The sequence below is a fragment of the Drosophila miranda genome, chromosome XR (assembly GCF_003369915.1).
Source record: "Drosophila miranda strain MSH22 chromosome XR, D.miranda_PacBio2.1, whole genome shotgun sequence".
In the NCBI taxonomy this organism is placed as follows: Eukaryota; Metazoa; Arthropoda; class Insecta; order Diptera; family Drosophilidae; genus Drosophila; species Drosophila miranda.
The window spans coordinates 18,988,060-19,009,925 of record NC_046674.1 but is presented as its reverse complement, the minus strand read 5'-3'; the positions used below and the strand labels follow the sequence as shown (position 1 = coordinate 19,009,925).

The 21,866-nt window shown below is 46.4% G+C and overlaps 2 protein-coding genes and 1 long non-coding RNA gene across 4 annotated transcripts; 2 read left to right on the top strand and 1 right to left on the bottom strand.

Moving 5' to 3' along the window:
- The first annotated feature begins 441 nt into the window (after positions 1-441).
- On the top strand, positions 442-3,580 carry LOC108152831 (ATP-dependent RNA helicase DDX42). The gene has a single exon (XM_017282436.2). It carries the CDS (start codon positions 538-540, stop codon positions 2,974-2,976), a length of 2,439 nt encoding a protein of 812 aa, XP_017137925.1. The 5' UTR covers positions 442-537; the 3' UTR covers positions 2,977-3,580.
- Positions 3,581-5,257: 1,677 nt separating this feature from the next.
- LOC108152134 (zinc finger MIZ domain-containing protein 2) lies at positions 5,258-21,653 on the bottom strand. Of its 2 annotated transcripts, none has more exons than XM_017281230.2 (10): positions 21,589-21,653; positions 8,829-9,501; positions 8,586-8,753; positions 7,628-8,501; positions 7,427-7,559; positions 7,146-7,359; positions 6,315-7,069; positions 6,116-6,245; positions 5,687-6,049; positions 5,258-5,610 (listed from the first exon to the last, which is right to left on the bottom strand). In XM_017281230.2, exons 1-10 carry the CDS (start codon positions 21,651-21,653, stop codon positions 5,479-5,481), a joined length of 3,507 nt encoding a protein of 1,168 aa, XP_017136719.1. In that variant the 3' UTR covers positions 5,258-5,478. The 2 variants fall into 2 exon arrangements, with proteins under 2 accessions (XP_017136719.1, XP_033243542.1); XM_033387651.1 differs by lacking the exon at positions 21,589-21,653 and adding an exon at positions 21,186-21,542 and having other exon boundaries at positions 5,479-5,610.
- LOC117186640 lies at positions 15,532-16,462 on the top strand. Its single transcript, XR_004471619.1, has 2 exons — positions 15,532-15,704; positions 15,764-16,462. It is a non-coding gene; the product is annotated as an uncharacterized LOC117186640 (long non-coding RNA).
- Positions 21,654-21,866: the final 213 nt, after the last annotated feature.

Genomic DNA, 21,866 nt, shown 5'->3' with positions numbered 1-21,866 from the left:
TTTTGCTGTTTTGTGTAGAATGGGTGATCGACACATATGCATATATAGGCATATAATTAAATAGAGTAGATAGGATATCCCTATCCTATGGAACAGCAACAATAACGTAAAAAGAAGTATCCCGCACACACTTAAATTTAATTCCTCTTCATTCATTTTGTTGGCCCTTTTTGCTTAAACGATATTTTGTAAACAATTCGATAAAACGGAGAACTTAAAACTCGCATTAGCCCATTGTCGACCAGTATTTAAACACACACACGAAACGAAGAATTTTGGCGCAGTTCGGGTGTATCTTCTCCCTTGTTTTTCTTTCTTTCATTATTTTTGTTGCAAGTAAAGAGTAAGTATAGGTTTGACCTACAGGAATAATTTATAAAAGTTATTTATTTAATTTAATTTATAAAAGTTCTGCGCTTCAGATCAAGTTGTTCACGTGCTTAAATAGAGGGTGGTTCAGTGGGTTAAGTTCTATACGACGCTTGCATTGTAAACTTTAATTTATTGATTTGTGAAGATTTTGCGTACTGGAGCATCATGAGCGGCTACCGAGGAATAGGAGGTGGCGGCTTCCCATACAGGAAGCCGGCCAGCTCGGGCAACAACATGAACGCCGTGCCACCGCCACCGGTGCTGAATAGTCGCGGCTATGTGCCAAGGGGTGGTGCTGTTGGAGCCGGTCGCGGTATTCCACCGATCCCATCAGTCAGTGGGACTTCCAAACAGGGCTACACCACGCTGGACTCCATCAGTCAGTACACCAATTCCACAAACTTTGTGGGAAAACGCAAACAGCACACAGACGACGATTACTTCGATGACGATGATGAGCAGCAGCACAAGGATCTGGAGCAGGCGTACATACCAGCACCAGGATCGCCCGGGGCGGCCCCGGAAAAGAAGCAGGAGGAATCTGACTCGGATGAGGATCCGCTGGAGCAGTTCATGGCCGGCATCAATCAGCAAGTGGAGAAGGAGAAGGTGCGTGCTGCTACACAGCAGCCAAAAGCCACCACCGCTCCGCAGCTGGAGAAGGGTGTTCGTGGCGACATCGATGACGAGGACGATGAGGAGAGTTACTACCGCTATATGGAGGAGAATCCCAACGCTGGGCTCCGCGACGATGGCTCCGACCAGGAGATCGAGTACGACGAAGATGGCAATCCGATTGCACCGCCCAAGAAGAAGGACATAGATCCCTTGCCCACCATCTACCACTCGGAGATCGAGTACGAGCCATTCGAGAAGAACTTCTATACGGCGCACGAGGAGATAGCTTCCCTGGACGAGGAGGGGGTCCGCGAGTTGCGCCACACTCTCGGGGTGAAGGTCACCGGGCCTTCACCGCCCAGTCCGGTGACATCTTTCGGTCACTTTGGCTTCGACGAGCAGTTGATCAAGGCGGTGCGAAAGGCGGAATACACACAGCCCACGCCCATCCAGGCTCAGGCGGTGCCCACCGCACTGGCAGGCAGAGACATCATCGGCATTGCCAAGACGGGCTCGGGCAAGACGGCTGCATTTATCTGGCCACTGCTCATGCACCTCATGGATCAGCGGGAGTTGAAGCCAGGCGACGGACCCATCGGACTGATCCTCGCCCCCACCCGGGAGCTCTCGCTGCAGATATACAACGAGGCTAAGAAGTTCGGCAAGGTGTACAACATCAATGTGGTCTGCTGCTATGGCGGCGGGTCCAAGTGGGAGCAGAGCAAGGCCCTGGAGCAGGGTGCTGAGATTGTGGTGGCCACGCCGGGCAGAATGATAGATATGGTCAAGATGAAGGCCACCAATCTGAGGCGTGTGACCTTCCTGGTGCTGGACGAGGCCGATCGCATGTTCCATATGGGCTTCGAGCCGCAGGTGCGCTCCATTTGCAACCACGTGCGTCCCGACCGTCAGACGCTGCTCTTTTCGGCCACCTTCAAGAAACGCATCGAGCGCCTGGCCAGAGACGTGCTCTCGGATCCAGTGCGCATCGTTCAGGGCGATCTGAACGAGGCTAATCAGGACATCACACAGTCGGTGTACGTCTTCCCCAATCCACTGCAAAAGTGGAATTGGCTCTTGTGCCACCTGGTCAAGTTCCTCTCGGAGGGCAGTGTCCTGATCTTTGTCACCAAGAAGGCCGATGCCGAGACAGTGGCCAACAATCTACTCGTCAAGGAGCACAACTGCCTGCTGTTGCACGGCGACATGGACCAGGCGGACCGCAACAAGGTCATCACGCAGTTTAAGCGCAAAGAATGCGACATACTGGTGGCCACCGATGTGGCTGCCCGCGGTCTGGACATCCCGCACATCCGCAATGTCGTTAACTACGACATTGCCAGGGACATTGACACGCACACACATCGGATTGGTCGCACGGGTCGCGCCGGGGAGAAGGGCAATGCCTTCACTCTGGTCACCGACAAGGACAAGGAGTTTGCGGGCCATCTGGTCCGCAATCTGGAGGGGGCCGATCAGGAGGTCCCCGAAGATCTCATGGAGCTGGCCCTGAAGAGCTCCTGGTTCCGCAGCTCCCGCTTTAAGCAGGGCAAGGGCAAAAAGGTCACCAAAACGTACACGGGACTGGGCTATCGCGAGCCCTCACATGGTGGCGGTAGTGGAGGCAGAGAAAGGAGAGGATCCGGAGACAGAAGCGGGTCTGGAGATCGATCACCTTCACGCGGTAGCTCGAGGCCTGGCAGTAGCTCCGATAATCCCTTCTCCAAGGAGCCAAGGCCTGCCTCCAGTGCCGGCCCCGCCACAGATCGCTATGCCGCGATGCGAGAGGCCTTCCGCAATCAGTACAGCTCTCAGTTTCGGGCCTCCAGCGATCGCACTTGGGAAGAGACGGTGCCCCAGTCGGGGGTGTTTGCTGCCCCGGCACCGCCACCACCCCAAGGATCATCATCGTCCTCCAGCACCAGCGGCGGAAGCGGTAACAACAAGGACGACTCAAAACGCGCCAAGAAGAGTCGCTGGGACTGAGAGATCCAGTGTTGAAAGAGAATTGAAAGTCTTGAGGAACTCTGTTTATTTCTTTATATTAGTTAATGTGTATTTGCTTTTGTTCCATCATTTAAAATTACATCTTATGGACTACATTTAAACATATATATATATATATATATATTCAGATATATATCTTGTTCATTATAATTTACGTTAGTTAAATACTCGTATGTACAACGCTCCCCGCGAATTCACTCCTCCACTCATTCAAGCATCGCATCGCAGACGCATCATCCAAGATCGGATCTTCAGGAGATCCACAAAATAAAAAAAAAAACCTTTCATTAATTGTAATCTTTTTATATGTGTATTTTATTTTGAATAAAATCACATTTGCGCATCTCTCGTCGTACTCTTTCCACAATTCTTTATTATTTAATTCATATTCTGCCTGAAGTGCGAGAGTTGGAATTGTCCCCCAGTCGGGAGGGGGACTCCCCCAGTTATAGATCTTGAAGCTAATTGTTCTTTTTACGAAATATTGTTTTACAATGAAACCACTACGAATTTTGTTTTTTTTTTTTGTTTTTTCTTTTCTGTTTACGATATACGTGTATACAATATAATAATTTTAATATGATTTTTTTTTTCTTTGATATAACATTGAGAGAAGAGATTTGAGATTCATTTAACTACCACATTGAGGCGATTTTTTGCGTTTAATTTTCGATTTTTGTATTGTAATTTAAGCGCTGGAACGGGGAGGGAAAAAGCTTAAAAATTTCGCTATATTTTTGAATATCATATCATATTGTGTTTCTCCGCTACGTATGTATATCGCTTATCGCTCTCGTCGGTGTGTGGGTATCATACATACATATAGTCGTATATATATAAAAATTGGTCCATTGGTAACCACATCGTACGAAACATATAGAAAAACTGAAACAAATAAACTCAAATAATACCAAAATTATAACGAAATTTATGTTCTGTTCTCGAAATAAAACCCAACAAAAGAAAACTATAAATCTCTTATCATTTTTAGTTTTTCGAAATACTTTTGTTTTTCATTTATTATTATCATTATCATATATGTATATATATATATATATGTTTTAATTAGCTTTGTGTGTGTATGTGTGTGTGTGTGTATGTGTGTGTAGGGGAGGGGGTTTGGGCAGGGGGTATTCTTGTCGCATATATGTACATATATGCTAACATACATCATATTCCATTTATTTACAATATATTTTAGAGCTAGCATTAAATTTGATTTACACTTTTAATAGTTGTTTTTTCCCTCTACACTCCACTCCACTCCACTTCACTCCACGCCACTCCACCTCCTTCTCTTTTCTCCCCCATTTATGCGCTTTCTGTTTTAGTTTTCTCTGTTCCTTATTCATAAACTTTTTTGTTTTATCTTCTGTTTTCGCTATAATTAATATAATTCTTAATAATTTTTTCTGTTTTTGTGTTAAATTTCGATTATCTTTTAAGTCAATTAATCTTTTATATTGTGTAGATTTAGGCATTCTAAAAAAAAAACTAAAATTATGCAACAATTAAAATGTAAATTTTTTTTTGTTTTGTTTTTCATTTTATAAATGTAATAAAATTGTTGGGATTTTTTTTTTGTTGTATGTATTTTGTATTTCTCATTTTTTAATGCTTTTTGCTTTTGTTTGCTCATGCTTCTAATCTTCTGTGAACTGTTGCTGATCTGATTTTCCATTCTCCTGGTAATACTTTGTACAAAATGTTAAAAAAAAAAAAAAAAAAACAGAAAAAGAAACAAGAAACATTCCACAAAAAATTAAAATAGTTTAAAAATAGTAATGCAAACGCAAAAAGTGTGACATTTTTGAAGGGTTCGATCTCGATATCTAAATCATATATCTGCTGCTGCTGCGGCACTGCTGGCACTGCTGGCACTGCTGCTGCTTCTGTCGGAAAAAATTACACATTAAATTCGTAAATTTCATTGAAGGAATTTTCATGCTCTCAACTAAATGGTTTTTCTGTGCTTTTCTCTTTCTCGTTTTTTTTTTATATGGTATAATGACTGTTTTGTTAGTTTTTTTATGCTTTTTGTGGTACATTTTTTACGGTTTTTCTTTCGTTTTTTTTTCTTGTTGTTGTTTGTTGTTTGCTTTTTAAATTAAATGCCAATTAATTTAATTAATTAATTTTTAAATCACATTTCATTGTTTTTCAAACACGGGGGCAAATACACAAAATTGTTGCTTTCTGCTGCCGCTGCTTGCTGTTTCTCAATTGTTGCTCTTGCTCTTGCTTTTGTTTTTGCTTTTGCTTTTGCTGTTGTTTTTTGTGTGAGGAAACGAAAAATGTTGAAAGTACGCGACTTTTGCTCTGTAGTGCAGATTTTGTTTTGTTTTTCTTCTTTTTTTTTCATTAAAATTAATAATACTATATACAATTTATGGTATTTCTGCCATTTCTCCTTCATTCTCCTGCATTCTCTCTCTCTCTCTTTCTCTCTCTCTCGTTCGTGGTATAGGATCCTTCCACCTTTTAGTCGAACAATGTGGCCAGCAGATCATCGCTGGCATTATTGTTGCTGCTGCCACTGGAAGGAGGCGTATTGAGGTCTGGTTGGGGATCCAGGTACGAGAGGATTTCCATGGGATCCACATCTTGCAGAAGCTGCAAAAAGGTAATCAAACAGTTAGTTCACAGTTTCTCTGGTTCCAGGAATTCTCCTTCCTTCGCTTCGACTTACATTCAAATCATGCGCCGTATCATTGATGCCTGCCGCTGCAGCATCGAAACTCTGCAGCTCGGCACTCAGATCTGTCTCCGTGAACTTCAGCTGCGTCTGGCTGTTCATCAGGCTGTTCAGCAGCTGCTCCTGCTGCTGCTGCTGCTGGTTCTCTGCACTTCCCATGCCTCCGCCCATGCGACTGGGCGTCCCTGGTGTCTGTGGAGAGTTGTGCCCCGTGCTGCTGCTATTGTTGTTGTTGCTGCTGCTGGCATTTGGTGTCCCTCCACTGATGGGCTCGTTGTGGGAGGAGCTAACACTTGGAGGGCCACCGGGAGTCATGGGATGGCTGACTGCCCCTGGCGTGTGCGGTGTATGGGGCATCTATTTAAGGAGGAGAAACCAGCAGTAAGCACCTGTCTGCAAGAATCTTTGCGTTTGAAAGCTTACCTGATCGCTCAGAGACTTTTCCATGGCGTTTAGTTGATCCAAAGAGTTGACACCACCATCGCCGTTGGACAGACCGCCACTGCCATCGCTGTGGTTGCCACTAAAGTTGTCATAGCTGCCGCGATTGCCACTGGAAAGAGAGGAGGGGCAATAGCCATAAGCAACTGTTCCAGAGATGCTGATTGAAGGGTCTACTTACTGCTGATTGCCCATCATATTGCCACTGGCAATAGAGTTCATGTCATGCATATTGTACGGACTCATCGCCTGCGAATTGTCCCACGTGGGGAGCTGTGTGGAGCCTGGCGACATCACCTTGGCCATGTCGTCGCACAGTTCCTGCTTCACGACGGGCATCAGTTCCTGCTTGATGGCAGGCATCACACTGGAACCATTGCTGCTGATGGGATTGCCAGTAGGAACATTCGAGGGGGTGGATGCTCCTCCACTGGCAGCGGACCCACCAACTGCAGGGGCATTGGGCATCCCGCCGTTGTGCTGCAGGGCCCGCCAGTTGGCAGACGAGTCAATGATCACCTCATCCACATCCGAGCTGCTAAGCGTGTTGAGTATGGCCCAGATGTACTGATCGATCTCCAGGGTGTCGGTGATGGCCGACTTGCTGCACTCCGGACAGCGCCAGGAGCCCCGCTCGCTGTTGATCATCAGATAGGCCTCCAGATCGAAGCATTGCACGTGCTTGCACTCGTGGCCCCTGGCGGGCAGACGTATTCGAGACTTGGTGATGGGGCACTTCAATGAGATCTTGGTGCACTGCTGCGATGGCGATACTTCCGCACCATTGCCCACCGCTTGGCCATCGGGAGGCAGGCCCAGATTCCGCTTGATCTTCTGCACGCTATGCTCGAGCGGCAATAGATTGCGTTTGTGCAACGTCTGGAGCACTTGACGCACCGATGGTCGATGGACTAGTTGCAGCACAAACAAATGCGACTGTGGAGAGGCATTAAGGGGGATTCCATGATTAGCGAGCGTTACTTTCGCGGACTTGCACTGCTCCACTACTTACACAACAACAGGAACTGGCCGTCAGCTGTAGGGTGTTGCGTCCTGGCTGGCACACAGCCTTCAAGTAAAGCGGACGCAAAGCAGTGCTGTTCTTCTCGGATCGTTCGATATTCAGAGGCGTGGCATTGGCGGAGACGGTGACGGTGTGCGGCCAATTGGTGTTCATCTGGCGATCATCCTGGTGGAAGCACTTCAACTGCAGCTCCAAGTCGGTGCTAAAGGTCCAAAGATCAACGATTAATACGATCTCAACGGATAGACGCGACCTCTACAACGACTTACCGGCACATCAGCGTATTGTAAACATTCTGCTTCAGATGGAACACATGATTGCTCACAGACAGATTGTGCAGCAGGCGGAACGGTGCCAAAATGATGCCATCGCGTACCGGGAATGTCAGTCTCATTTCTTCGCCTGGAAAGTGGAGGGAAAGCGAGGTCTTAGCGACTGTTCTCAGGGGTGTAGGTCACTGCAAAACCTACTGTTATCCATTGGTGGCTTTATGTCCGGATTGGGGCTCACGTATGGGACACTGCATGCGGGTGTCAGCGGCGGCGTTGGATTACCAGGAACTGGACTGTGCTGATAGTTTTGCTGGAAACCTTGATTCTGGTATGGATTGCCTGTTGTGGCCACGCCGCCACCCGGTCCCGCCGGGCACATGCTGCCGCCGCCTGCCTGTGGCATTCCTACGCCATTGCCGCCACCGGCACCCGGATAGAATGCTCCTCCCGGGCCGCCAGCGCCTCCGTATCCCACGCCGGGCACACCACCGCCCGCTTGTGGCATGAAACGCTGCTGCTGGCTCATGCAGCCGGGACCGGGTCCCATGCCAGCGCCTGCCATGCCACCAGGTCCCATGGGGCCCATGACGGGTCCCCCGTTCGGGCCCATGCCATTGGCCGCCGACATGCGGCCGTAGCCACCACTGCCGCCCACCATTGGGCCACCCCGACCGTAGCCATTCCCAGCTCCGCCCGCCTGCATCGGCAGTGGCACGCCCCCAGCTCCGGGATGCATCTGCTGGCCGCCGTACATCTGCGGCGGCTGCTGCTGCTGCACAAGATTGGGATACACTCCGCCCACACCGCCAACGCCTGCTCCTGCGCCGGCCCGCTTCTGGGCCATGTGCATCTGCGGATGTGGATACGGTGTCATGCGACGCTGCTGTTGTGGGGGCGGCGCCTGCTGCGGATATCCGCCGTTGGCCATGCCCTGCATCTTGGCCATGGGATTCATGCCGCCGCCCATCTGCTGGGCCGCCTGCTGTTGCATGGGGCTCATCCCTAGTCCTCCATTGCCTCCAGGGCATTGACCAACCATTGACATGGTTTGCATTTGATTCATGGGCGTCATCTGCAAGAGGGGAGAGCAAGCGTGGGGTTAGGAGGGGGACAGTCAAAGGGAGCATTCGCTGCTTTTGGCGGTTCCGGTACTTACTTGATGATGCCTCTGTGGTCCGATGCCACCTCCTCCATTGCCGTAGCCCATGCCCATTCCCTGGCTGCCGTTGTAGCTGCCTGCCTGTCCACTGGCTCCTCCGCCATTCATGTACTGGGCATTGGACATCATGCCACCGTTGGCGCCCGGATGCATGCCGCCACTCATCTGAAAGGGGGGAAAAGAAGAAATACCTCGTAGAGAAAAGTCTTGCAAATATTGGACTGCTGCCGGGATCCTCACCTGACTGTAACCGCCCATGGCATCCATGCCGGACATGTGCTGTTGCTGCTGCTGCTGTTGCTGTTGCTGCTGTTGCTGTTGATGTTGCTGCTGTTGCTGCTGATTCGCTGCCACCATGGCAGCAGGATATCCCTGCTGTCCGCTCTGGACGCTCGTGGTGCTCAGGCCTCCCAGAGAGGCAGTGGCGCCTCCGCCGCCACTGGTGCCTCCGCTCGTGAGCGAAGTGAACTCCGAATTGGGGCCAAAAGTGTTGTTCAGGCTGCGCAGGCTGTCGCCTCCGATGAGCTCATTGCCGAGCATAAAATTGCCACCAGCCACACCTCCGCCGACGCCTAATCCTCCGGATCTCTGCTGCTGCTGCTGCTGGTGATGCTGTTGCTGTTGCTGTTGTTGCTGCTGCTGCTGTTGCTGTTGCTGCTGGTAGGCCAGAAAACTTTCGCGTTGTTGCTGCTGATACTGATGCTGCTGCTGTTGCTGTTGGCTGTAGTACTGCTGCTGTTGCTGCTGCTGCTGTTGCGGATGCTGTTGCTGGTGTTGCAGATGATGCTGCTGCTGCTGCTGTTGATCAAGACTGTTGTTGTTATTTGTGCTACTGCCACCCGGCGGTGAGATTTGGCCCCCTGTGGCTGGCGCCCTTGAGGAGCCCGCCTGCTGGTTCATTTCATCATTTTTCCTGCAATAATCCAAGCAAAGGTAGTACCACGAATTAGTTGGCATTCTGGCACGACTTTTGTTCGTTTTCGATAACTTTGTGGGCGTGACTGCCGCCGCGGCTGCCGCATCTCGTCCGTACAGCACGTGGCAGCCCTTTCCCCAAACATTATTAGCCAGAATGAAAAATAGAACCGCGCAAGCGCGAAAGTCTCCCAAAACCTAAAACTACGAAAATTTTGATAACCGAAGTGTTGGCGAGAGTTTTTCAAGAGAACACGAGAGTATGACAAACTGTGAAAAGCCACCAAAGAGAAGTGCGAGAGAAGTTTTTTTGGGGGGGGGTTTCCCGCTCTCACATGCGAGTATCTGATAGATTTCAGGGAATTCTTCCACATCTATGTGTGGGGCCACTCTTATCGGTAAAACTTGACTCATGCGGCGACCTCCATCGATGATGTCAGCCATGGGGCCATGGAGCTTATGTTCATGTGATTTCACTCCCAAAGTATCCACCCAATCCCCCATCCCCCAACCACCATCCCCATCATGCGCACCCATAGCCATATCTCCATCATCGTCATTGTCAACGTCATTCATGATTGTTGCTGTTGTTGCTGTTGCTGTGGCAATTCCAATTGCATTTTCATTTTGCTTCTCCACCATCTTCTCTTTGCTCAAACTTTTGCATTGCACTTGCTCATGCCGTCTCTGTTGCTCCATTCTCCATCTCTCTTTCTTGATTTGCTGTGACATTTAAGCCCCAAATGTCAAATGGGCTCAGGGCTTACATTTGTTTTCCACCGCGCCCTGCCCTGCCATCCCCATGGCCCACTCAATCGAACCATCTCTCCACAGCCGACGGCCGACTGCGAGGTAGAGGCAATGTCAACCCTAATCCTAACCTCACATTCATTGGAATTGTTGTCGCGCATTCGTTTTGATGGCGCGACTTTTAAGGTAAAAATAATTAAGCATATTTGCCAGGCATCCATTAAACAACAAAAGTCATATGAAAAGCATATGAGGCGACAATAAAAACAATGAGAAGCAATAGAGAAACAGAAAGCGCAGTGCAAACGGGGTGGGGAGGGGGGGTCGAGGCTGTGGGGCTACCCTGCACTGGCAGGCAGCGACTGTGATGCCAAGACATGTTTGATCGAAAATAAAGCCTAAACGAAGGAAAGTCTGGCACGAGGAATACCCTTTCGAGACCCTGTATAAGTAGAGGAGGGCATAACTGTACCTGCACGACAATGGCAGTGCGAAGACAAAGCCCAAGTTGAACAGAGCATACCCTACCCATTGTAGACCAGGGAGTGATGTACTCCACAAGATCGGTACATGTGCACCCTACGTGGCGTGGGTAAAGGGTAGGATGATTCCACTCGCACACCGACAAAAAAAAAAAAAAGAGAGTAACACGCTCCCAATAATTGCGCATCGCAGCCACAAAAGCAGCTCAGAGCAGCAGCAGCAGCAACAACAAAACAAAAGCAAATAAAGTTGCGGGAACAAAAACTCACAAAACGTAACACAATACCAACAAAAACAACAACAAGAAGAACAAGATCAAGAGAAACAACAACAAAAAGGCGAAATGCAAATAAATAGCACATTGCTAAGCGATTGGCTGATAATCGCATGACGAAAAAGCCAGAGCCAAAGCCAGAGCCAGAGCCCGGCAAAGTCTACAAAGATCGAGAGGTTGAGGGCAGGGTATCACCAACACTAGGGTAAGGCAGTCAGTCCAAGGGAGTAGCGACTCGAACAGAAAACTGTGGCGGCCCCACCTCTGGTTCGATATACCTTGCATGGAATGAGTTAGGCGGTGGCGAGGGGAGAACCTGAACCTGTGATTGCCGCGAGACTGCGACGATAAATTAGCATTGAGACTGCCTGCCTGCCTGCCTGCCTGCCGCTGCTTTTGGGGAGCGCGAGGAGAGGCAACCACTGGAGTGGAGCGGTAAATAAAGCAGTGCAAAGCAGGTCATTAGGTCGTCGGACAGCCGCCGCCTGGGAGCATGGGACTAGGCTAGCCCGTAGCATACCTCAAGGCTGCATGCGGCACAGATTTCTGATTTCCGATCTCCATTTCCCTTTATCAAATATGACGAGTGTGAAAAATGACCTTCGGCATTGCTTAGATAAAAAGAGCAACGCAACCCACATAGATTGTGGCACGATAGGGTGATGGGAGGGGGGGTAGCAAAGTTGTTTTCCGATCATATAATCATCGTCTCATTATGTGACTTGCACCGACAGTTGGAGAAGTGTTCCACCGGGAGAGCGAGGCAGGGCGGGAGGGAGGGAGGGAGGTAGGGACAGACGATAGACACATCTCTGATGTGACGGCAAGGCGCGCGTTTGCTTTGTTCGAATTCTCAGTCTGTTTCTGCCTTTTGTACTTTGATTAGATATAAATTTCTTCATTGATTAGATAAAAATAAAGCAAAACAGTGGAGAGGGAGAGCGAGAGAGGGAAAGGGAGAGCGCAAAGTAAAGCAGTTCAGAGGTGGGTGCCGTTCCATTTCGATGGAGAGACGCGACACGTGCTGTGGGAGATACTGCTCTGCCTTCATATCGGAATCAGTGCACGATCTCTGGCTACCTCTACCCCTCTCTCTCTTTCTCTCTCTCTCTGTTCCCACCATCGCATGGCGCTCTCTCTCTCTCTAGTGGGGCTTGTGTAATTGTAAATTTGTGCGCACTTTGATTTGCTGTGGTAATAAAAATTATTTCTCATTTGGCACACGAAATGATTTCCGTATGTCCCACAGCCGCCCAGTGGCCAGAGGCGTAGTCAAAGGTAGTCACACAGGGGGGGCGGGGGGCGGCCTAATCCACCGATTTTTAATTGACTTTATTTTCACGATTTATGGCTTTATTTCGATATGAATTATACGAGTTTTTGTCGTCAATGCGACAGCAAGGAAAAGGCCAAAGTCCTTTATGGGATTTGATGTCTGGCAAAGTCTATTATATATATTTTTGTGGCTAAAAAAACAATCTATCTTTTCTGTTTTCCGATTTGGCTCCTTGTTTCCTCTGTTTCTGTTGCTGTTTTTGGTTTTGTTTTTGTTTTTATTGCTATAATTGTTTGCGTGTTTGTTCTTGTTGCGGCAGTGCTGGTCGGTCTCTCTCGCTTTTGCGCTTTTATTTTTACAAACGATAGACGACCCAACGACAAACGACAAACGACAGTTGGCGTCATGTAACAAAAGCAACAACAACGAAATACACACAAGTAATAGTACCTATGTACAAGCGATACACATACATAGGAACATCATATAGATTATGTAAAAGTGCCGACCCGAGCCGAGCCGAGCCGAGAGACCCTGAAATATTGTGGAGACACGTGCGTGGAGAACCAAATGACAGAACGAACATTGTTTTTAGACAAAAATCAATTTCGTGCAAAGAGTGAAATCATTTTTTTCCTGTAAAAGGTGGAGCGGTATAGTATCATCCCCATTCCTCCCTCCATTGCATTGGGGAGAAAAGGCAATAACACATCAAAAATGTTTGATTTGCTCTCACTTTTTGTTTCTGTATTTTTTCCGTATTTCTGTGTTGCCCTTTCCATACATATGTCCCGGCACTCATCATTCCCTCACACTCTCCACAGCCCCACCTCTCCACCGCTCTGTCTCACTCTTTCCCTTTCCCTCCCTTTTTCTGGTATTTTCATTGTTTCGCTGCACTCTCCCTCCTACCCCCCGCATGACATGCGTTTGACAGTTGTTTTTCAAGGGTGTTTGAACGCCCTGATGGCCTGCCTGATCCCCTGAACCACCGAATAACTGATGCTTAAAACCCACCCGCTGCTGTCCCTCAAATACTAACGTTGCATTGCACTTCCAAAAATACGAAATTCCCAACAAAAAAAAACAATCATTTTTTTTTGTTCAATGCTTTTTTTCTTATGGCAGTTGTCGTCTGTCTGCGGATTCATTTTTTTTTTTTTCCATATTTCCACTGTCACGAAGCGTTGTCTGGGCTGGGGTGGGGCGGGGCGGGGTGGGGTCTGTTTAGGAGTGCTAGAAAGGGGAGCATGGAGGGGGGGGGGGGGGGTTTTTGTAAGGGATAGTCCCCGAAATGATGGGTTCTCTGCTGTCATAGAATTTTGGTGGCGCCTGCTGGTATGCAACACTTTCTGCCGGAGAAATTTTCCCCCCTTTTGTTTCACATTTTCCAATGGAGAATTTCCCGCAGAATTTTCCCTCGATTTGCCACTCTTGCTCTGCCCTTAAATATCGCTTTTCATAATTTATTTGCCCCGTGCCACTCGACTTTTACGAATGAAAAATAAAAATGAAAATAAATCAACATAATAGACTCTCGATGGCAGAAAATAAAGCCAGCAACCACCAGAAACAGGAGCAGCAGCGGCAGCAACCCTCTGGCAACCCCATTCCACTCTTGCCACTGTGGCATGAGGCGCATGCAACAAAATATATAAAAATCGAACCGAGACACACACAAAAAAATCCAAAGAAATGGCACAATTTTTGATTAAAAATCCGTATGCAAATAATACTGATGGTCAGCGTTTCGCATTCAGGGGTTTGGGGCACGGGGCACGGAGCCTGCACCACAGGGCTGTTGCTGAAAATATGTGCAAAAACATATTCCCCCTTAAACAACGATTCGATCCCCCCCCACACAAAATGTTTGCCCTCAAACTTTTGCATTTTGCGGATTTGGAAAATGATTTTTGTAAATGTTTTGCCGCTTGCGGTGGTGCATCTCCATCCAGCCACCGTTGCAAAGTGGGAATGGGGGAAGGGGGGAAAGGAGAGTGGTGCCACCATGGGGCATGGGTTATATTTGAAATATTGTTGTGTTTCCTCCACTCTGTCTCTTGTTTTGTGTATGAATGCTTTCGGCACCTGTAACTGGATTTTATTTATTGGCCAGGCCTGAATCGTAAACTGTGCGTCCCAGCCCCTATCTGCCTCGCTTTCCCCAGATTGCGTATACGCAATGTGTTTTCGTGTTGGCCATAAAACATTTGCCATAGTTTTAAGCCATATATCGTAGCCGTATCTATCGATTGTGTGTGTGTTTGGCTGATAATTTGCATACTAAAATGTCCAATTGGCAATGGGCTTTAATGCACTGCACCGGGCACTGAACTACAGTAGTCACTGGTCGAAGAGGAACACCTCTGAGCCCTTTGAATGATCTTTAGGAGAATATTGTGGCCATAGAGCACTCTTTGAGGTATACAAAAACCTCCTGGATGATCTTTCAGTAAACATATCTCGTTTATCCTCTCAAGAGATAGTCGTATTCTCGTTTTACGAGTATCTGTGTGGTCGGCTTGCTTTCTGTTCCATTCTTCAGTTGCATTTTATCGCTGAACTTCTCCGATGGCCAGTCCATTGTTTATGTCTACCTGATTTTGCACCGATGTAAGCGTTTTGTAACCGAAAGCATTTCCGCTGTCTGATGAGGGCTTTCGTTGGGCATTCGTTGGGTTGATGGGCGTTGGGTGAGTCTATGGGTCCGCGGCGATAAGCAAAACTAATAGCAACAACTCCCCCACACTGAGGGAGGGCAGGGAGGGGCAGGGAGGTCTCCTCCTTGTTACAACACACGCGCTAATCAGAGCGCTAATGGACGGAGGAGGGCCCCAATGCGCCGCTCCTCCCCCCTGCCTGCCTGCACTCTCCTATCAATCAGCGATGGAGTGTGTGTGTGGTGTAAGGTGTGCAAAAACTTCCCTCTAACAACACTTTTGTGTGGTGTGTGTTTTTTTTTTGTGGACAGACGGACGATCTATCTGACGGTTTGGTTCGGGCTTCGATTTGGTTCAGGTTTTTGCGGTTTGCTTTGGGGGCTATCTTATCTGTGGCGTGCGTTTTTGCTTGAAACTAAATTTATGCCAGCGGTTGGTGGTTGGGGGCATGAGGCATGGTACTCCACCATACGTGCGGATCTATTCCCATTGTCATCGTCGTCATTGCGCTTTTTGGCATTTATCTAATCGCCAATTAAGCAACAAAGCAACAACAGAAAAAACCCAACGAAATTCATAAACAATTCGGACGACAGACATAAAACATTAAAAATAAATCGAAGGCTGCGACTGTCAACGCTTGCAAATAAAAAGAAATATAAACACACACACTGGAAATAAATGTACATATGAAGAAAATAAAAAGAAGCTGCAATCATTTTTGCACAAACAACCAGTAAGAGTGGAGGAGGGAGGAGGTAAGATGGAGAAATATACATAAATCACAATTTAAAATAAAACAAAACGAAAATTGCAGCAACAGAGGGACAAGAAGAGAAGAGACTGAGACTGAGACTGAGACGACAACAAACAACAGAAACAACGACGATCCGACGATCCGACGAAGCAAAGCCCCAAAACCCAACGCATAAATCGCCAGCAGAGGCAGCGACAGCGACAGAGACTGAGACGTCGTACTTGAAAACCAGTTTTTTCGAATAAAAATATGTCTACTGAAGGTACAGCGCTAAAAGCAACAGCAAACAACAGACAAGAGACAAGAGACAACAACAGCAACAACAGTTTGAGGCAACATCAACTGCTGCAACAAAAAGAGACCCAAAAGAGTGACTGCCAATGGAAATAGTTTAAGAAATTGTATCATCAAAGCCGAAAAGGTCTCGTGTCTCCCTCCCATAATAGATATGTATGTACATGGGAATAAAGATAGCGGGGCGCAAATGGGACAGGAAGTGGCGGAGAGGCGTCTCTGATAAGCAGGCGAACGGACTTGAAGCATAGAGAGGCGCACAGTGGCTAGCAGATGGATGCAAGGAGACTGGAAAATGCCAGCCCAGAGGACTTTAAACACATTTTGATGGTTCATTCATCGAAAAAGAGTCCAGAGAGGGCCTTGATTGTTAAACATTTCGATGGTATAGCTAGTTTATGGCTCCCTTCCTTTGCTAATCAGCATGGCCTGCCTTCCTCCTGCCGCCCCCCTCTTTGCACTTGACTTGACTTCCATTCACAAAAAACCCCAGCCACCAATGCCAGCCACCATTTTGTTCAGCGCTGTATTCTACACACAACGAACGGTAAACAGCGATAAGCAATTATCGATAACTGAACTATTTTCTGCATACCAAAGCGCAAATTTATGTCGGCCAACAAATACAGCCAGCCAGAAGAAACAGCGGCAGAGAGAGTGGCAGAAGAACAAAGGTATTCCAGAGAACCTCTGAAAAACGTAGGGAGCAGATATGTATGCGATTGTGTTGGCTTTTGTTTTTCCTATAGATATAGCCGTACGATCTGTGGCTATAATTAGCTTGTCAGCACCAAAACTCTGCCCATTCCCATTCCCAGCCCCAGTCCCATTCCCCAAAGTCTGATAAGAGCTGTGGGTTACCTTTGATTTTTCGGGTTTTTGGGTCTCTGATTCTGGGTTTCGCTCCCTATCGATTGTGGTTCTGTGGTTCGGTGCTATCTATTAGGTTGTTGTGGCGACGGATAAAGCATATGTACATTTTACTATGGAATATACTCGCACTCGTACTCGTACTTGTGTATATCTATGCGAATGTGTGGTTGCGTTGCGTTTCGGTCTAGTTTTTTGATATCAGAGAGGTACGGTCGTTTCAGGGGCTTTTAATTGGGTCGTTAAATGTTTTCGAGTCGATTTTTTTTTTTCGTTTGGGATTCGCTTTGTTTTGATTCTTCTTTGGGGTTCCGTTTCGTTTCCAGTATGTTCTTTGCGGTTCGGGGTCTTTTATCTATCATGTGACTGGCATTTGCAAGGAAAACATTTTCAAAGATCTTTCTACAAAGAAGATCTCTTCAGATCGCTTCACGCGTCCAAAAGTCAGCTACTTAACCCATTAATGCCCAATTAAATTCCAATTTCATGATAAGATATGCATCAAGAGAGAGAGAGAGAGAGAGAGAGACAGAAAGCTTTCACTCGCTTTCTCTCGCTCTCGCTCTGTCTTTGTCCCTCTCTTCGTGTGACCTTCAATCTTTGTTTTTGCTTGAATGAGGGGTTAAAATGTTGTTTGATTTAGGGGTTGCATTGGCTTCGCCTTTGGCTGTTTACGGGCTTACATATGTAACTATTGTTGTGCCCTCGAGTGTGGATTTCGTTACGGGGGTTGCTGCTGCATATCCGATAGTAGCATTTCCAGCCCCCGTTTCATCATGATGGGTTTATTAAGCGAGTAATATTCATTTCATTCATTCAGTCATTCCTTCCTTCCTTCCTTCCATCCATCCATCCATACATCCTTCCATCCTTCACTTCTTCCATCCAATGCGACGCTCCTCTACTCTTCGCCACTGTTTCGTTTCTTCTGTTTCCTTCTCCACTCTCTCTCTCTCTCTTTGTCTCTCTCTTTTCTGATATTTCTCCCTCCAATCCTCTCGCATGCTCCCTCCCTCTCTATCTCTCTAGAGGGTTGACGATTTGCAAATGGTTTTCCGCGTTTAGGTTTTGTTTTTCAGTCATTTGCTTCGTTTGTATCACATTTTTATTTCCCGTGTGAAAATGGCAAACAGATGAGGCACACACCACACCACGCCACACACAGAAACAGGAAGTAGCTGCCTGCCACACACAGGAGAAGGGGCAGGCGGGCAGGCAGGCAGGCGGGCCAGCAGGAGAGGTAGCAATCACATTTTTCAAGTCCTTTTCGGTGGTTGCTTGATGGGTTGTGATTTGGTTGCTTCGGTGGTTGATTGATGAATGATTGTTGTTGTATCGCGCTCTCAATACTCGTAGTTTCCCATCCTAGGGATCTGCGGATCGTATCGCTTAGAAGCGTTCTTGGCGGGTTGATGGGGCGGTGGTGCTGGTGGTGGTTCGTTTGATGACATTTAGAGGGTGTTTAAGATAAGCCTCGGGGCGTTAATTAACCGTTAGATTGATCTGCTGGCTGGCTGGATATTCCCTGATTCGATGATCATTCAATGATGAAATTTGTTTGGAATATGTTTCGAAAGAGTTTCCTAGATGATTTTAAGGGTTTCCCCCGATAAGCGCGAGGCATTCAGTCGATTATAAATTGATTTTTTAAGTTTGAAATTTGAGTTCATTGACGTTTAAAATTGTTTTGAAATTATTGGGATAGCTTCTAGAAGGGATTCCTATAGATCCTAGATGATCATAGGCTCTGCAGTAGATATTTATTGGATTATGTTAATATCTCTAATCCATTTCTCGACGATTCCAGGCATTATCGATCATTTTGGGTAGTATTTTTTGCATGGTCCAATAAAATATGAGTTCCCAGATCTATTGAAATGCATTTGCTGTTCTTGTATATGGATGCTTGTTGTATTTCTCGAACAGTCCAGGCAAATTTGGTCGTTCAACGGAAGTGGAAAATATTTTCGTGAATGGCTTTCCTTCTGGGAAGATCTATTTCTAAAGGTTTTCCGTCGAGAGTTTTCCTGGGAATTGCCTGAAATGCCAGCTGTGTATTCGCCTACCTGTCTGTGAAGTATCTTCTGGCTCTGGCTCTGGCTCTGCCTCTGAATTCATCTTTTAGCGGTGTGTATCTTTTGCCTGTACTATATCTCACATTTTGCAAAATGGGTTAAGGTTTTACCTATGGTCGGCATTTTTCTTTCTTTTTCTTTGTCTTCTTCTTGTTCTTGTTCTCTTACACACCCGTTAACCGTACGATTTTCCAACCTTTTTTCTGTCTTTCATCTTTCAGCCTCTTTCAGCTTTTGCCCTCTTCCTCTCCCTCTCCTACTGCCTTTTCTTTTGCTACCTTTTTCTTCTTGCGATGCGATGATGAATTACAAGCGAACCGAAAAAATGTCTGCAAAGAGTTTTCTCATTGTTACAAACAGAGCGTAGAGGCCCGGAGTGCGGAGGGAGGGGTTTGTTGGGGCAGGGGGAAAAAATATGCGTGGCATGTGAGAAAAACGGCAAGAACAGGGAGACACCGAGAGGGAGAGCACGGAACGGGGGTCGTTGAGGTTGTTGTAATGCTTCGTTTCGTGTGGAGTGACCTTTTTCTGTTGTTGCGTCTTTGGGTTTTCTTTTTTTTTTTTTGGTATTTTTTTCGCTGCTCTTCGAACCTTTTCTTTTACAAAAGACAGAGGCGCAGAAAGAGTACGGGAACGAGGAGGAGACTAAGAAGAAGTAGGAGTAGAAAGAGCAGAGGAACACACAATAAATTGGGCGAAAACGCTGTCGAACTCTGGAAATTGAGTGACATACGAGACGTAGGGGTAGAGCGGAGAGGGTAGAGGGGAGGTGTGTGGTTGTTGTCGTAGTTTTCTTAAATTTGTTGTAGTTTTTGTGTGGCTGGTGTCACCGCTGAAGAGGCAGAGGCAGAGGCAGGCAGGAAGAGCATTTCGGGGGTACTGCCAGCAGCAGCGGCAGGGGCAGGGGCACGCAAACGAAGCGGATCGTTGGGAAAATTTTCCTTCTTTTAGTATCGATTCGTCTCGAAGTTTTCTCCCACTTCTTTGCCTCTTCCTCTGTGCTGTGCTTTGCCCTGAAAATAGTTCAATGGAAAACTCCACACACACAAAAAGCAAGCAATAAAGCAACAGCAGTGGCAGTGGCAGTGGGTCGCAAGCACCAGACGACTTTTCTGAATGGTTTTCTGTGGCTCTTGGGATGGCGATGGATGGATGTCTGTCTGTCTGCCTGTCTCCAAGAGTATCTGTCTGCCTCTGCCTCTGCATCTCTCTCTCTCTCTCTCTCTCTCTCTCTGTCTATCAGTGTGTGCGTGTGTGTGTGTGCTTGCGTCAATTATGGGTCAGCTGTGCGTGAGAGCGAGGCAGAAAGGCAGAGAGAGAGCAGCGTGTGCGACTAGAGTGGCCTGGCGGCAGGGAGGAAACAGGGAGGGCCAGATGAACAGCTGATGTGGGAATTTCAGTGCCAAAAGTCGGTCAAAGTTACTCTTTAAGATGCACAGCAACAACCTTTTAAAGATACGAGTTTTGTGGACACTTTGAGGGAAATGTAAGGTAGACTTGGGGGAAATTTTAGCTAAATATTCAATGGATTTTATTACAATTTGGGGATAATTTCAATTTGTTTCTAATTTTTCCTATATATTCATGGAATTATAGAGAATATTTCAAAGAGTTCTTGAGCAAAACTTTAACAAAAACAAATATAAAATTACAAATATCACATTTTTCAGAGGATATGTCAAATGGGCCCATCCCTTTGATGGTTTTCCCCAAATATTATATTCAAATATGGCCACACACAATTCTTAGAACTAATTGAATGCTACACAAATATTATTCACAATAAAAAAATGGTTCATAATACATATTGATGGGTATAGTACGGGGGAGTATTTTTCAAACAACAAACAAAGCATAAGGTACAAACAGTACACAAACAACAAAAAAAAAAAAAAGGGGGGGAGAAAACTTGTACGTAAAAATATCTAAAAACAAAAGCACATTCCATTTAATTATATTGGTATTTCGTTTTACTATTTTTCTGGGTATTTTTGAACGCACAATAAAAAAAATGTAAAATCAAAGAAATTGTTGTTTTTTTTTTTTTGTTGGTACTTAAAAGTAAATTTGTATTGTTAAATTGTTGAATGTTTATTTTTAGAATTAGCTGGAGATTATTTTTAGCAGCGAATGAATGGATTTGTTGCTGGGATTTCTGTATTTTGTTCGGTATTTCTGTTTTTATTTTGATTTTTATTTGTTTCTGTTTTTGTTTAAGTGGCATTTATTTTTAGATATTTTACCTAAGTTTTCTTTTTCTTTTGGGTTTTATGATGGTTGTTCGTTCGGTTGTTTCTGGGTTCTGGATGGTGCGTGCGGTTCGATTGTTGTATGGGTTGGTTTGTTGGTTTGGTTTGCTTGTTCGATGTTCGATTCTTGCCGGAGACGACAGGTGCTATCTCTTGTTGCTTCTGTTATCAGTGGATGTTCTCTCTCTCTCTCTCTCTCTCTCTGTTTTCGCTTTTGCCTTTTGCTTCGTTCGTTGTTTGTTTGCTTGCACTTTTTCACACTCTCTGTTTTGCTCCCTCTCTTCGCAAGTATCTTCCCTGTCTCTCTCACTCTTATTAATCTTCTTCTCTCTCTCTCTCTCTCGCTATCTCTCTCGTTTTTTGTTTTTTTTTTTTTTGGGAGTAGGTTAAAACTTACTTTTTGGAATTGCGCTTCGTTGTTTGTTTGGAATACATGGGAATTTTGTCAAGAATCAATTGCATGGCATCAACAAATACATGGGACAGACGACAAACGTCACTTGTCTCTCTTGTCTATTACTCGTGTGCGATGTTTGTTTGTTAGTTGTTGTTTTTCTGTTTCGCTTTTTCGCCAACAGTTTTCACAGCAACATTTTGTGGTTCAATTTTGTGGACACTACTAGTCTTTTGAATGTTTCAAGCTGCGGCTTAAACACTACACTTGTGTACGTTTTT

What these genes read in the sequence shown, in the direction of transcription:
- LOC108152831 (XM_017282436.2), top strand. Translation starts at nt 538, where the DNA reads ATGAGCGGCTACCGAGGAATAGGAGGTGGCGGCTTCCCATACAGGAAG.
- LOC108152134 (XM_017281230.2), bottom strand. Translation starts at nt 21,653, where the DNA reads ATGCAATTGATTCTTGACAAAATTCCCATGTATTCCAAACAAACAACG. An exon ending in ACGAAGCGCAATTCCAAAAA is followed by an intron (nt 9,502 to 21,588) that starts GTAAGTTTTAAC and finishes GGATTATTGCAG; the next exon opens with GAAAAATGATGAAATGAACC. An exon ending in ATACGGCGCATGATTTGAAT is followed by an intron (nt 5,611 to 5,686) that starts GTAAGTCGAAGC and finishes ACCTTTTTGCAG; the next exon opens with CTTCTGCAAGATGTGGATCC.